At 41.7% G+C, this 16,898-nt stretch overlaps 1 protein-coding gene across 1 annotated transcript in view; it reads left to right on the top strand.

Annotated features, from left to right (window-relative positions):
- The window catches only part of LOC117534740 (zinc finger protein 239-like), a 311,675-nt gene extending 295,031 nt beyond the window's left edge, over positions 1–16,644 (top strand). Inside the window, exons 3-4 of the mRNA XM_034198991.1 lie at positions 4,472–4,537; positions 15,381–16,644. Of these exons, the coding sequence (XP_034054882.1) occupies positions 4,472–4,537; positions 15,381–16,163 (849 nt within the window). The 3' untranslated portion in view covers positions 16,164–16,644. The remainder of the gene's footprint in view (positions 1–4,471; positions 4,538–15,380) is intronic.
- Positions 16,645–16,898: the final 254 nt, after the last annotated feature.

The following is a 16,898-nucleotide window of genomic DNA, read 5'->3' as shown; positions in this document are numbered from 1 at the left end:
AATATGGAAAAAGGGTGGAAGCATTCACGTACCACCTGAAGAAGCTCCTTAGGTTGTGCGTGAATTACACAGCAGTTTAGGCCATGTGGGCCTATTTCAGATGAGGAAATATTGTCTCCACAATAAAATCCTCTTACCAAAACTGCGATTGCACCTACAACACACATGGTCAACATGTCTTCAATGTGTAGAGGTGGATGGGTTTAAGAAAGTTCATCCTGAGCATCTTAAAATAATAGAGGAAGAACCACTAACCATTTTTAGTGCTGACATAGCAGGTCCTTTTCTGACCCGCACTCCCAGTGGGAATAAGTATTTCCTTGTGACCTTTGATAAATGGAGGGAGTCATAAACATGTTTATCCTCTGACCAGAGCAACTGGAACACAGTGTCTGCTAAAATGGCGGAACATATAAGTATTTTTCCTAAAAACTGAGAAAATAGGAATGGATAATGTCACTCACTTTAAAAATGAGAAAGTTTTTGTCACCCTTGCAGGATAAAGAAATCACACCTATCTGGTCTTTACCATATAAGTATCAGGCGTTAGAGCAGCCAAAGAGTGGAGTATAAAAAACTGTAAAACAAATTGGGACATTCCAATCAATTTGACAAGGCTGAATATATTCCTATAAGTATAGAAAAGCTACCTAGGGCAAAGGTCAGGTCATATCTAACTATCACACCTTTTCCGTTTAAATTCAGAAATCGTGTATGGGTGACCAGAAAGGGGCAAAGTCCAGAGAAGGGTTAGCTTAAAACTAAATCAGAAGGTTTGGATACAGTGAAGTCAATCTCTGGGAAAGTAGTTTCACTCCAGAAGAGAGGACCGGTTCACCCGAGCCAACTGAGTTTAGAATCCAGATAGGAATATGACTGCGGCCTACCCATCCACTGTTGATGCTATCAGTCTCACATCACATGACATGTTTTGCACACACAGGTGGCAGTTAATGTGCTTTCTTCCACAGGAGAGGATGGCTTTTTGTGGGATCTTCTCGCAATAAGTTAGAATTTGTCTTGGTGAATTCTGTACCAAGGGATATTTTATAGAGCAAAAGAGGGAATTTAAATCTGAGTAACAAGCAATGGCTCCAATGCAAAGGATTTAGCAGTAGAACTGTTAGAATCTATAGTGAATTATGCAGAAAAATGGCAAGACGAAACTCTGTCTATTAAGCATATGAATCATTAGAGCTTGGATGGAGAATACCTCAGTATCAAAGAGGAAATGGAAAATAACCTTTATATTATTTTTCTCATTGTTTTTTAACTTTACACTATTAGTTTTCTTTTCAGTTATTTTTAATTGATATACGCTTACACCCTAAAAAGAGTATTCATTTAAATTTGATTTTTTGAGCACATCTCTCCTTCTTTTTTGCTGGTTCTCACACAGCATGAAGGTGTAGGGCTGTCAGGTCGTTAAACTGATAAGAGTAAATTATGGCCCAGTGCTTTCTGCCATTAGAGGCCAACTGAGTAAGAGGAGAAACAATCACCTTGCTGTGTATAGAAATTACAGAGCAATATGGAATACACGACCCTCTTGAGAAAACCCTTGGGGAAGTTTTTATTTTAACTGAAACAACTTTTTATGGATCAGAGAAATGATTTAAACTTGAGTTTAGCTATATTGTTGAGATTAATACCTCAGCAATCTACCAAGAGGATTTGAACCTGCCTAGCGGGGAAACTTCAGTCACAGTGCCTCAAGTGAAGCTAAGTAGACTCCTGGACCCAGGAAACCTGTGCAGAAGGACCGGAAGGGGCAAGCGGTGAAAAGGAGGAGACTTGTAGGAGAAAAGAGCGATCTGATTCAGAGGTCTCCCCGGGTGCCCAAGCCAAAAAGATGTCCTTGCTGTCAATAGAAATTCTAGAGGAACATGGAGTACCAGACCCCTTGGAAGGATTCCTGGGGAAATTGTTTCAAATGAAACAATTATTAATGGATCAGAGGTCGCATATGTGTATGATCATAACTATATGGATGATATTAGTACCTCTGGAATCTACCAAGAGGAATTGAACCAAATCAGCGAAACTACTTCAGGCACAGGGTTTCCAGTAAAGCCAATTCCTGAAACCAGAAAACCGGTGCAGAATGGATCAGCGGCTGAGTCACCTATGACCCCACCAGAGGAGGAGGACGATTCTTCCAGCTCTGTGGGACAGGCTGCATCTCTACCCGCTGAGCCACTCAGATCGCAGTGGATTTCCCAGGAAAGGATGACGACTACCTGATAACTGCATGGTCAGATATCAGACGCCAGGTAGCAGCAACCCTACCTACCCCCTGCCACTGGTCCACTTCACCATCTCCAACCCGGCGACTTCGTGCTGGTCAAGGACTTCCGGAGAAAGAGCTGGAAATCCAACCATTGGCAAGGTCCCTACCAGGTGCTCCTCATCACCCAGACAGCGGTCAAGGTCACCGAGAGAGCCACGTGGGTCCACGCCAGCCACTGCAAGGTCGTAGTCACAGGCCAGGAGAGACGGTAGAAACAGACGACAACAAGTGATGTGTCCTAGTCACCAACGAAAGACGACAACAAGTACCACCAGCACCACACTGGCACCACATACACCTAATCTCACACTGCACACACAGGATGTCATGAGCGAGTGCCAGCTAAGCTGTTTCATATGCCTCTGGTTCCTCGTTTGTGCTATCATTGTGTGGGGACTCATTGACCTTGTCACAAAGTCATGAGCGATTATTTACGAGGTCTAAAAAATCCATAACAACTGTCGACCGAGTTATCTGGTTTTTCGTTTGGAGATGTCGTCCAGCGAAAAACTGCAACCCCTCCATGGTCAGGGTCAAGGATATACATCAGATAGCAACATGGATTTAGGAGTCTACAACAGATGGGCCCCTCGCCCAAGGACATTCCTGTACGGTACTATGTTTTCGGTGTTTTTTCACACCAGGTTCATCAAAAGGTCGTCCTGATTACACATACTGAAGAACTTTTCATGATATTGATGCGTGGAGTTTTACGGATGTAATATGTATGTGTTTTTACGATTTTATCTGTTGATATTTGATAACTTTGCGTTTGAAAAGAGGGTGTTGAGATCTTCATATGAAGTGAATACTTAAAACGAAAGTTAATTGAGATCATGGTATGAAGTGAATACTTAAAAACGAAAGTTAATTATAAATCATACATGATCAATCATATTCTTGTATAAACCCATAAGGAGAATGCTTCTTGACGGTTTTTGAATATGTATCTATGCTTACAATTGTTTCTGTTGCTATTTGAGAACTTTGCGTTTTGAAAAGAGGGTGTTGTGAGTTTTCATAGTATGTTTAATACTTCAAAACGAAAGTTAGTTATAATCAAATATAATCAATTATATTCTTGTATAACTCACAATGAAAATGCTTCATATTTTAGGTTTTTCTATAGTTACAGTATAAACAAAACAAAGTGGTTTGTTTATGTGGGAATTGTAGTATTTTATAGTGTGTTGACTACAGACGTCCCAATTAGGTGGCCTTTCTTATGAAAACAAAATACTGGCTCTAAAGGCACTGACACACCAAACTGACACCAAAGAACACGTCCCGACGGACCCGATTGTTGTGTCGCCTCACGTCTCCTGCGTCTTTGCCAAAAAGTCGCACTGGAACACACCGCCAAGACTTCAGCCGACGGCCAAGTAGCACGTACACACTGCGCATGCGTGAGTGTCAATAACTCTCCAAACCAGCAAGCGGCGGTAGTGTGTATTCGTCATTCAAAAGAGGAAACCGGAAGACAGACTGCGTGATGTACACAAACAACAAATAGCGTGCGTTCCATTTTCACTCTCGTCCATCACAGACTGTTTCACATAATGACTTATCGAAAACATGTTTAGTGCGGTACTGGAAAATGAAAAATAATAGCCGTCTGTGTGTGCCTTCTTCACTTCTGTTTCGCTTCTCATGCACTGATTCGCTAAGCTAAACAGCCAATCGGAGTGATTTATTCTGCCGACAGCCTTCCGATTCAACATGTTGCGGAAGGTGTCGGCACGGCCGAAAATAAACTATGGTGCTGTACACACCAATCTGAGTAGGGCGACAGGACGCTCATCGACGGCCGGAATCGGCCCGGTGTGTCAGGGCCTTTATACGTATATAACCTAAGATTCTCGTAGACTGGAATCTTAAGTAAAGTTCTTGAGTGGGCGGGGGCTGCCGCGCTTAACAGGTTAAATACATGTAGTGTAGTAAAAGTACACCATTAACCTCTGAATTGTTCTAAAAGTACAAAGTAGCATTACATAGAAATACTCAAGTCATGTAAAAGTACATCTTAATGGTACTTAAGTTCAGTTCTTGAGTAAATGTACTTAGTTACTTCTCGCCTCTGCTATGAACCTACGAAGTAGCTTTAGATTAGTTTAGCTGTGTCTGTTGGTTGTATTGAGTTGTCTTGTTTTGTGTCAGCTGTAGTTGTGTTGATTATTTCAGAGACACAGCCGGAGAAGGAGCACTGAGAGCAGCATGGAGGAGAACAAAAAGACCCCTGGAGCTCAGGTCAGTGTGCACTTCATCACAATATATTCCTAACACTGTTATCCCCAAATGAAAGATCACAACCTGTTTAGAAAATACAATATGAATGCACTGTTTGGTTAGATATAGCTTAGAACGTTGTTGTATACGATAATACTTTATTGATCAAATCTGAAATGTGACTTGCATCACAGCAGCTCCATGTGTAACATCAACATAAACAAATATCAAGACACAATACATGAAAAACAAACATTTAACATAACAGCAGGATCAGTGAGAGACAACCTGCTCAAAGAGCCTTCAGTGTGCTTTTGATCTGGATTCAGCTCTGTATTTACTGAGAGGACTGACTGGAGCACAAAGGATGCTTCAGTCTGACTTTATTGAATCTCCATTAGATGCTAGCAGTTCATATTCTCTGTTCAGAGCATGCTTTGGGTCCCAGGTGATGTTGTTGGACAACCTCTCAGGTTATTATGGTCTGCTGAGTAGGGCTGCACAATTTGGGGAAATAATCTAATTGCAATTGTTCTGACAGATATTGCGATTAAATTTGCGATGTATATATATAATCTAAAAGGACATCCACAGGAGAGTGTTTCCATAAATAAAACACACACACACCTGCAGGTCTTTCTCTCAGTTCATGGTTCATTAAATAAAATATAATACATAGACTCTTCACTGATTGTGTTATGGAAATAATTGTCATAGACGCCAAGATGTGACATACAGGACAAACCTTGATGTCTGTTTACCTTCTTTAAGGACACAGGCTGCTTAGCCAATAATGTTATTGTTCCCATTCTGTGACCGGTCAATACTGGGATACAGATGGTCTGTGTTGTGGGTACACTGGGACACTTCCTTCTCTGTATTTGTGGACTCCAAGGTAAAATCTTCGAGGTCATAGGTGTCCGAGGCAAGTAGCTCAGTGTTCCCACACTGTTTAGGCTATCTCCTCAAATATGTTGTTTACTCTCTGCGAAACCAGTTAGATGGGCTGGCAAGAGAGAGGCTCTCCAGAATTGACGTGGCAACTCTACCGTGAAGTCAGAACCTCTGGCTCTTGGACTTGTGATGTGAATCCTCCGGCCGTTAACTCCAAATAAACCACCAGTGTTTGACATCAAAGCTACTGCTCTTCCCGTGTCTCCTTCCTGAGTCGGTGACTCCCACTGCATAGCTACACAGAAGTTTCCTCTACAGATTGTACCTAAATTGTCAAACGTTGCTTCTGGCTCGGCTGAAGCCATTTATCCACACCATGAATGTTGCTAGAAAAGTCTTCACACATGGGCGTTTAACGTGCAGTGTTGTTGTTGGGTGTATGTGTAGTTACCTTGGGCCACTTCTGATTGGTTAACAATGGCTATTACATATGGAGCACAGCACTTCTGATTGGTGTGGATGACTGACACACAAGAAGAAAAAAGGAAAAAAAACGCAGGCTTTGTGATTTGGTAATTGCATCATTTAAAATCGCAATTTCGATTTAAAATTGATTAATCGTGCAGCCCTACTGCTGAGTCAGAAAGTCTCTGATCTTTGAGCAGATTTTAACAGGTGGAGCAGTTTTGATTTTAAAGCTGTTGACAAACACTTGTACCAGCCAGGTAGCATTACAGTACTGCAGAACAGACACAATCACAGATGTAAAGAACAACTGAAGAATTTCTCTGCTCGTCCAAAAAGACCTAAGGCGAAGGATTAAATAAATTCTTTGTTTTGTCCTTTTGCACAGATATTCAATGTGCTCTTTCCATGACAGCAGATGGTCAATCATTACACCCAAGTATGTGATTACAAGATGTGAAGATTAAATAACAGTCATTTAATTGTAGTTTATTTGTATTATTTAATGTAACTTCTTCAATGTCATACCAAGCAGGTCTGAGTGTGTTTGACAGTGTGTCTCTGGAAGGGGGATGGTAATTAGGGGCAGTTCATAAATCCATGTAAACATGACATTTCTTGCTCTTTCCTATGCTAGTTCAGTGAGTTTTGGTCGTACAGTGATGAACCTTATACCAATGGAATCTGTGGAATCTCAGCATGACGTAGAAAAGATCGTTTTTGCCAGTTATGTGCTAAAGTAGCCGTTAGCCTGTTTCGCTAAGTGTTGATTTAGACTTGTTGTTGGACTTCTTTTCCTTGTAGGTAAAATAGTTAATATCGTCTGTTAGCTGAGTTTCTTCCCGTTAAGTGGGTATGCATAATTAATAGGTTGTTAAATGTTAAACCTGGAGACGCTGTTTCTTGCAAGTTGTTGCGTCTGCCCCCGAGAGTCTCACAATAATAAGAGCGCTGTTAGGAGAGATTACGAGTGGCATTCACAGTGGCCAATCAGAGGGGTACTCAAACCGGACACGTCACACAGGATGAGGGTTCCCAACCAACCATAATTGTTTAAAGTGGACCTATCATGCAAAATGCACTTTGTGATGTTTTTTATACATAAATATGTGTCCCCGGTGTGTCGGGGAACTCACGCAGCATCAGAAAATAAAACCCTGTCTCTTTTCCTCCGTACCCAAGTCTTTTAAAAACGGGTGTACAACGAGCGGATATAGATTCCATCCGCTGTTACGTAATAGCGGCGGCGGACCCACAGAGAGTTGCTATCAGAAACAATGCCTGACATGTTTTGGACGTCTTTGTTTACATTAGCAAGCCTCGCTAGCACTCAGAGCTAACCTGTACTGGAGAGCACATGTGTTTTAAAAAGCAGGAAATAAAAAAAGGAACTCACCTTGTGATAAACCTGCAAGAGAAAAAGCATTTGAGCTCCATACTATTTCAGAAATAATCCTTGACGTGGTTCAAACAGGATGGCGTTTTATCACAACCGAATTTAACTTTATCTCCGGTAGAATTCTGATCAGGCATTAGCTCCGCCTCCTCTTATTTATTTATTTCAAGCTAAGGACCCAAGATCTGGGTTTCTCTAACAGGGCTTCAAAAGAGGGGTTTGAGCAGTATGAGGCATGGCTACAATGGGTGATCTGTTTGGTATTTAAAAAAAAAAAAAACTTCACAGACATGTTTTGTATAGGTATGGCCCTACAATATATGTTTCAAATATAGCATGATAGGTCCACTTTAAATTATGGAAGTAGCGTAATTCATCCAAAGCGACTGATCCACTTTCTTAGTGTTAGTGAGGACTCGAGCAGCGGCGTTCTGAATTAGCTGCAGCTTTCTAATAGATTTTTTAGTGGAACCTGTAAAGACACCATTGCAGTAGTCGAGTCTACTGAAGATAGCGGAGGTGTGTGGTGCAGTGGGTTGCGCGTTAGTGTTCGGATCAGGTTCAAACCCCATTGCAGTCGTTGTGGAGGCGGGTGGCGCAGTGGATACAGGCTTGGTGTTGGGATCAGGGCGTCACAGGTTCAAACCCCACTGCAGTCAGCATATCGTTGTGCCCCTGGGCAAGACACTTCACCCCAAATTGCTCCTGTGGGGATTGCCCACAGTATTGAGTATGTAAGTCGCTTTGGATAAAAGCGTCTAACAAGTAACATGTAATGTAATAAAAGCATGGACAAGTGTTTCCAAATCCTGCTGTGACATTAGTCTTTTAATCCTAGATATGTGCTTTAGGTGATAGTAGGCTGATTTAGTAACAGTTTTAATGTGACTGTTGAAACTCAGGTCCGAGTCCATGACTGCACCTAGATTTCTGGCTTTATCTGTTGTTTTGAACATTGCACACTGAAGCTCAGCGCTAACTTTTATACGTTCTGACTTGGCTCCAAAAACCATTACCTCAGTTTTATCTTTGTTTAATTGGAGAAAGTTCTGACTCATCCAGTCATTGATTTGTTCAATGCACTTACTCAGTGTTTGAATTGGAGCATAGTCTCCTGGTGAAATTGTTATTTAAATGTGTGTCATCAGTATAGCTATGATAACTTATTTTGTTGTTTTTCATTATCTGATCCAGTGGTAGCATGTAGATGAGATCTAATAATACTAACACTGAAGTTCTGCCACTGTCTGTGTTTAAGTGGATGTCATTAAATACCTTTACAAGAGCAGTCTCAGTGCTGTGGTTTGGACGAAAGCCTGACTGGAACACATCAAAACAGTTATTTAAATTCAAGAAATTACTCAGCTGTTGAAAAACAACTTTTTCAATGATTTTACCTAAAGATGGCAGGTTTGATATGGGCCTGTAATTGTTCATTACTGAAGCATCTAGATTATTCTTTTTAAAGAGCGGTTTAATGACTGCAGTTTTCAGGGCCTGTGGAAAAACACCTGATACAGAGGCACTGACTGCTTGTCTGATTTTCTGAATTGTGTCAGTGAAGAAGGCAAAGTCATTGCAAGTTGCATTGCAAACAAGGCACGTGCGTTTTTCTTGTTTTTGGCAATTATGTCAAAGAAGAAAGACTTTCGTGGATTTTTTTCAATTCCAAATTATAAAAGACAAGTCTCTCTTTATAGATGTCAAAGTGAACCTGGAGATTTGTTTTTCGCCACCTGCGTTCAGCTTTTCGACATTCTCTTTTTTATGTTCTCACAGTCATGGCCTTTCTCCATGGAGATATTTTCTTGACAGACACTTCCTTTACCTTAGTTGGAGCAATGGCATCTATAACATTTTTAATTTTTGAATTAAAATGATCTACTAGCTCATTTACTGAGATGTTAGCAGGGGCAAGTGTGGAAGAAACATTCTGAGTAAACATGTCCCTAGTATTTTCAGTTAAATATCGCTTTGTGGTTACCTCTTTTTGAACATTTGTGTGAACAGAAATAGAGCTCTCAAAGAAAACACAGGAATGGTCAGAGAGTGCAACATCAGTCACCACAACCTTAGAGATATTCAGACCCTTTGAGATAATTAAGTCCAGAGTGTGCCCCTTATTGTGCGTGGGCTGCGTCACATGCTGAGTCAGTCCATAGCTATCAAGAACACAAAACAGTTCTTTAGCCCCTCTGTCCTGGGGGTTGTCAACATGGATGTTAAAATCACCAACAATGACTAGACCAGGGGTGGCCAACCAGTCAGAGGTTAGGAGCCAAAAATGTTACTATGTTACTGCAAAGAGCCACATCAAACACACAGTCACAGATGTGTGTGCACCCCCCCTCCTTCTCTATTTTGTTCTCAGCCTTTCTCTGTGCTCCTTCACTTTCTTCCTTGCCTCTCTCACACACAGATAAAATTAAAATCTAAAACTTTGTGCACGCACGCACGCATACACACACACACACACACACACACACACACGGAACCTGGAAAGTCTGGTCCATGTACAGCTCAAAGGCACAGCCTACTTCTAATATGAATCATGTAATGTCCATGTCCATCTAATATTAGCACGTCCCTGTGGTTGGTGTCAACAAAAACAACATCAGGTGTATTTGGGATGTTAGCAAAGACATCATGGGTAAAACAAAACCATTCTGGTAACACTCTACAATGTGCTTGTACATTGCTGCGCTAGATGGTACGATGTTTTGTACCGCATCAGACTCAATGTCCGCAATACGGTCATGACGGGCTATATACAGGCGTTTGTATGCATTATATCCATTTGTTATGTGTGCAGTGGATTCTAGGTGTTGTTGTGAATCCTGATGGTTTAAACAGCTAGCTTTCCCTGTAATCTGAGTCCACACCAGTGCTGCCTGATCTCAGACTGCTTCATGCTGAGCAGAACCCTCCTTGCAGAGTCTCTGTGCAGTTCCACAGTCTCTTCCTGAGGTGTTGTGATGTCGGCCTTCACAACCACACTGGGGTCTGTGATCAGTTCATCAGAGACGGGGACTTCAGTCTGTGTGTTGAGTCTTGAAACTTTACGCACGCACGCACGCACACACACACACACACACACACACACACACACACACACACACACACACACACACACACACACACACACACACACACACACACACACACACACACACACACACACACTCTCAAAGACCCTCCCCACACAGGTGTTTATCTTCTGCTTGCGAAGTTCCGTACCTTTTGGGAAGTCCTGGTCGATGTTAGCATGGAGTGAGGTGAAGTGGCGCTGAAGATTTGAAGCCTTGAAATGGGTTGATGCTGTCTGGCATATAAGGCAAAATGGCTTGCAATTGCGTTCGATAAAAAAATATGAACTCTACTAAAAACGTCCAATGTTCGTCTTCACATTTTCCCTTAGCTGTGCATTTCTTCCCTTTCATTTTAGGATCAAACTCAGTTCATGGTCGGATAGTGTTTAATCAACGATAGGTTTTCCCTGCCTCAAAGGTGATTGGTTCACTGCATCACAGGTATTATTGTGATTGGCTCTTGGGCCACATACAAATTAGACACGCTGTCATCCTCTCATACTGACACCTGACACCACACATACACACGTAGGGAGAGTCGGGACGAAAGTAACGGAGCGATTTTATCCAAGCCATGCTGGAGGCAGCTCCACCTCATCTGATCTCTGATATGAAAGCAATGGTGTTATGATCATATTGAGCTATTGGTGTGAGTCTAACATTAAACAAGCAGTCTGCTTGTCATACATTGCTAACGATACATTTTAAGAGGCAATTTGTTGAGTCACTGCCGCTAAATGCCGGTAGCATCAAGCTAGCAAATCCTGCATTAGCCTCACATCAACAGGTGTAGACAGAACATCCAATTATCCTGAGCTAATTTACTGAATAAACCAACTCACATCTCCTGTCTTTTCCCCCCCCAACTCATTAGACTATTCTTCTGCTGGCGTTTCATTGTTGTTTTCTGTCAAATGTGAATACGCAAAGCAGTGGACACTGAAACATGCACATACATTGGATAAATAACATAGGCGTTTAGTTTATTTAATAAAAGAGCACATGTTCAATGTGAAAGGTGACCGTAGATAGATTACTTCAGTTGCAATTTGATGCTCTATATATATTTTTTTTATTTTAAATAAAAAAAATACCTTCAGCGCCCCGCCAAGACAATGGTAGGGGAAACACTGACCAGCATTCAATACTTAACAGACCTACTAAATATCAGGTTTAACTGTCAGGAGTCCGTGTCTCTCCCCCACACTCACACATATCAAATTCGATATTAACTGAAGAGCCGCATGAAACTGGGCAAAGCGGGTTGGCCACCCCTGGACTAGACGGTCAAAGTCAATACACACTATAGACAGCAGTTCAGTAAAGTACTCAAAAGAAGCTTAAAAAGCTAGTAAAGAGCACAGCTGAACGCACGCAGCCCCCTGTTTTGTTAACCTTCACAAGTTGCTCTCTACTGATGAGGAAAGCGGCATACCAGTAAATTAGGTATGAATTTACTTCCATTTTGGCAATTATTGACACCAAGATGTCTGCTTGTATTGTGTTGAATGCTGCTGAGAAGTCTAGGAAGAGGGCTCTTGCATAGGTGTGACGTTTATCTAAATGTTTAGTAATGATATGAACCCAATTAGCAACAGCATCTTCCGTACCACCGCCTTGCTTATAGCCAAATTGGTATGGATCAAGTTTGTCTTGTGTGGTACTGATAAGAAATCGGAGCAGAGTTATTTCTAATGATTTCATAATCGCTGAGGTGAGGGCTATTGGTCTGCAGTCCTTATGTTCTTTTGGGCAGTGGTTTTATGTGTGTAGTTTTCCATGACAGAAGGATGGTGTGCGTATCAATGGAAGCCTGAAAGATGGGTTGCCACACTGGAGCCAGCTCAGTAGCAACGTTTCTCAGTAGAAAACCGCTGCACCCATCTGGCCCAGCAGCTTTCTTGGTCTTGGTGCACTGAAATGTTTTTCTGACCTCTTCGACACTGATGGGAATTTTGTCAGAGGAAGCAGGTGATTTCATTTGACCATGTCCTTATTACTTTCTTTACTGGTTTACTTCTCTTCAGTTTGGTCTTATACACTGGTATCATATTCACAACATTATGTTCAGAGTTCAGTATTGGTGGTCTACATTTAGTCACATATGCTCCTTTAACATTTACGAAGCATTTGTCCAGGATATTGTCTTTTCTGGTGTGATCCCTAACATACAGTTGGAACCCAGGTAACACAGTCTCCAGGCGACATTGCTTCATGTCCCAGAGCACTATTGCCGGTGAATCGGGGTGGCTGAATTGCAGCTCGTGAACTCGGTCAGCGACGGAGCCGGCCGCCAGTGACGCTCTGCCGCTGGGAGCCACGTAAACAACAAACAGTCAAATACATCCGAATTCTCTAGGCAGATTAGAGGATGAAAGGGTCTTAACGTCATGCCAATCATTTCAACGTTGGCATCACAGGTTTTACATTTTACTGAGTATGATCGGCACCACAGATCATTAATATACATTAATATATATATTAATAGTTCAAAGTTCGTATCGCTGTTTGCTCGAACAAGGGTGAATCCGGGTACTTCAAAGAGAGATTCAGTCGTTGTAGATTGTAGCCAACTTTCCGTGAAACATAATAAAGAGGCCTCACGAAATTCATGACAGTACCTTGTGTATGTCCTTAGTGTGTCCACTTGTTGCTCAATGAGCGCAGGTTTGTGAGAATGATGGATGGTGAGTGGTGGCTGGCTGAATCTCCGATGATTCTGAACGCCTCCCCTCCTTCCTCGTCTCTTTTTCCTGGTGTTTCTAAGCGGCTCCCTAGGGGTGTCATCCAATACAGAGATGGCTTGATGTATTCGTAGGAGTCCAATCACATTGTAGCTCTAGCATAGCCTTGCGGCTGTAGCAGCGTAGAGGCCGGGGCTCCTCGTCATATCTGATTCGTGCCCAGGTGTGTCTTGGAAAGTTGTATGGCCAGACATGGTCTGCAGAAGGCAAAAGTAATCCAGAGGATCAAAAGCATGGTCTCTCAAAATGACGTTTCATACAGACTCAACAAGGTTTAGACAATAATTAGACCAAACACAAACAACACAAGACGAACAGAGCATACTGAGACACGCTGTGACAGGATGCCATCTCCCTCTGTCTCCTGTATACCAGAGGTGGGAGTAAGTCATACATGTGCAAGTCTCAAGTTACTGGGGTGAGACTCAAGCAAGTAGAGTCATACGAAATCCTGATGAATAACCACAGTTTCTGCATTTACATCCGTTAAAAGACAGTGGTTATGAAAACTAGAGTTTTATTTTCAACATTAACAACAATTGGGCTCTGAAATTAAAACCCTAGTTCTAAAGGGTGTGTGTGTGTTCCGGTGCACTCCGACAGGACTAAGCACTACATCGAGATTAAGATTAACAAACTTCTTTCATCCACCCACATATACCTATGGAGTTGGTCAGTTGTGTGCAAATTAGTGTCCATGGTAATTATAAAAAATAAATGCCGTTGTCGGACAGACACAAACCCACAGAGCGGAGCAGAACACACACACGCGCACGCACGCACACACACACACACACACACACACACACAGACAGGGTGTTTCTCAATCTCGAGTAAAGCTGCTCCAGAGCCACTATTTCAAGCATACTACGTCATTGAGTGCCGCCGAAGTACTGTTCCAATGTCCAGCATACTTGGAATTCTATCGAGCCCGGCGTACTTTGTTTGGAGAAATTTCGAGGCTGCACATGAGTAGACTCTGCGGTCTTAAAATCCCCACAACGTAGCAGCCTGCAGTCGCTCTTTAGCTGTTGTAATGAAGGTGAAGTAAACGGTAAAAGGCACAGCTCTTTGCAGCTGGTGCTGCTCTTCTCAGATTCTGCTGAGGTACACGTTACTGCCTCCTGGTGCTGCAGAGATTACATAAGTGAATGAGGTTTTAATTCTATAAAACAGCTGTGGGCAGCAGATACTGTGAGAGTCAAGGACATGAATTCATAGATCAAGGCAGACTGGTTCACAGACTCCTGTTTTGCCGATCCGGTGCTTAAACAAATGGCTCTACACCCCTGGAAGAAATGTCCTTAAAATGAAGTCCGAGTTCGAAATATATCTCAAATATTGTATGCACTGCCATTTCCCCAAATAAACATAACAGTCTGTGTGGGGGAAACTTCTGTGTAGCAATGCAGGAGGAGTCACCGACTCAGGAAGGAGACACTGGGAGAGCAGGAGCTTTGATGTCAAACACTGATGGTTTATTTAAGAGCTACGGCCGGAGAATTCACAAAACAAGTCAAAGAGTCAGAGGATCTGACTTCACGGTAGAGTTGCCACGTCAATTCTGAAGAATTCTGCCCCAGATCCATGTATTTACCTAGTTCAGAGAGAATAGTCAACATTGTGCATAACAAGATAGAATGATAACACCTCTATCAGCTGACGCCAACAGGCAGGAACAGGGAGACAAAACACTGAGAGCACAACGGCCAAGGTTACACGTGCGTGTGCTCAGTCAGGACAGTATGAACTGATAAACTGGGTCAAAGTTATGGGCCTTGGAAAATATTTCCCCAACAGTATGCAATTAAACGGTTGTCTCCTGTGCGCTCCACTTCCTACTTGGCGCACCGGTAATTTTCTCCTCCGAACAAGATACTTCCTCTCTCTCTTTTTTTTTCATTGACCTTTAGTGGCTTCATACAATACAAATGCAAATAAGTCCTTTCGAGTCATCTGTCTCAAGCCTAAGTCAAGTCTCAAGTCATGAATACCAAGTCAAGTCGAGGATTTTATCAATGTTAGTCAAGCAAGTCTCAAGTCCAAAAATATGCGACTCAAGTCATGTGACTCGATTCCCCCACCTTTGGTATTTACTTTGGTTAGAATGTTGCTGTATTACTGTATCAAATATAATACAAATATAATAAACACAATTAGTAAAAGTAATATTTTGTTAACTGAAGGTTTGTATTAAGTGAGTTTTTATTGTTAACTGTATATGTATTTATGCTTTTTAGATTTACGTTCTCTCTTTCTCTGTCCATCTGTTCTAGAAACCGAAAGGAAGAGAGAGACGTCACAGCTGTCAGCAATGTGACAAATCCTTTACAATATCTGGACATTTAAAGAGCCACCTGCTTATTCATACAGGAGAAAAAAAGAACAGCTGTGAAGAGTGTGGGAAAACATTCACTAGATCAGATGCTCTCAAAAAACATCAACGTATTCATACAGGAGAAAAACCGTACAGCTGTGAACAGTGTGGGAAAACATTCACTCAATCAGGTGCTCTCAAAACACATCAACGTATTCACACTGGAGAAAAACCATACAGCTGTGAAGAGTGTGGGAAAACGTTCACTACATCAGGTCATCTCAAATCACATCAACGTATTCACACAGGAGAAAAACCATACTGGTGTGAAGAGTGTGGGAAAAAATTCACTAGATCAGATACTCTCAAAATACATCAACGTATTCACACGGGAGAAAACTCATACAGCTGTGAAGAGTGTGGAAAAACATTCTCTAGATCGGATGCTCTCAAAATACATAATCGTATTCACACTGGAGAAAAACCATATTGGTGTGAAGAGTGTGGGAAAATGTTCAGAGCATCAGGTGAACTCAAAATCCATTATCGTGTTCACACAGGAGAGAAACCGTACTGGTGTGAAGACTGTGGAAAAATGTTCAGAACATTAGGTGCTCTCAAAACACATCATCGTGTTCACACAGGAGAGAAACCGTACTGGTGTGAAGAGTGTGGAAAAACTTTCAGAACATCAGGTGAACTCAAAATCCATCATCGTGTTCACACAGGAGAAAAACCATAGTGGTTTTAAGAGTGTGGGAAAACTTTTTCTCAAAATATTCACCTTAAACTCCACGAGCGAATCCACACTGCATTGTTTTGAACTATGAGAGCCAAGCTAGCTGTTTCCTCCTCCTGATGTCCTGAGAGCTGTAGTTATATTTTAATAGTCTTTCTGAATTTAAGTCTCACTAACAGTTGTTTATGTTCTAACCAGCGTTCACACTATGCCAACACAAGGCCACAGAGATGCTGTTTCTCCCAATTTAATTCATGTTTGTAATGGTTCCTGATCTATAAAGAAATGTTTTACTATGCTGTTCAATGTTTCCTATATACAAATAGTGGCGGAGCAGCGCCACTGCTGTAAAATGCGCGCCGCTGCTCGGGGACGCCAGCCAGGTACCCAACAAAAAAAAATATATATATATTTTTTTTACTTTTATTTTTTTTATTAAAATAATAATAAGTGGCGACCCTTTTTCATTTTGATTGTTTGCTATGTGGATTTGTAGTATTTGTGTTACTGTATGTTCAATAAAGGTTTATTTTTGCTAAATCTTGAGACATTGCCACTGTACAGTTGCAAGAAAACCCTTTGGAATTACCTGGATTTCTGCATAAGTTGGTCATAAAATGGGTTCTGATCTTCATCTAAGTCACAACAATAGACAAACACAGTCTGCTTAAACTAATACCACACAAACAATTATATGTTTTCATGTTTTTATTGAACACACCATGTAAACATTCACAG

Source organism: Gymnodraco acuticeps, unplaced genomic scaffold (assembly GCF_902827175.1).
Source record: "Gymnodraco acuticeps unplaced genomic scaffold, fGymAcu1.1, whole genome shotgun sequence".
NCBI classification, from domain to species: Eukaryota; Metazoa; Chordata; class Actinopteri; order Perciformes; family Bathydraconidae; genus Gymnodraco; species Gymnodraco acuticeps.
This window is presented reverse-complemented; position numbering and strand designations above follow the sequence as displayed.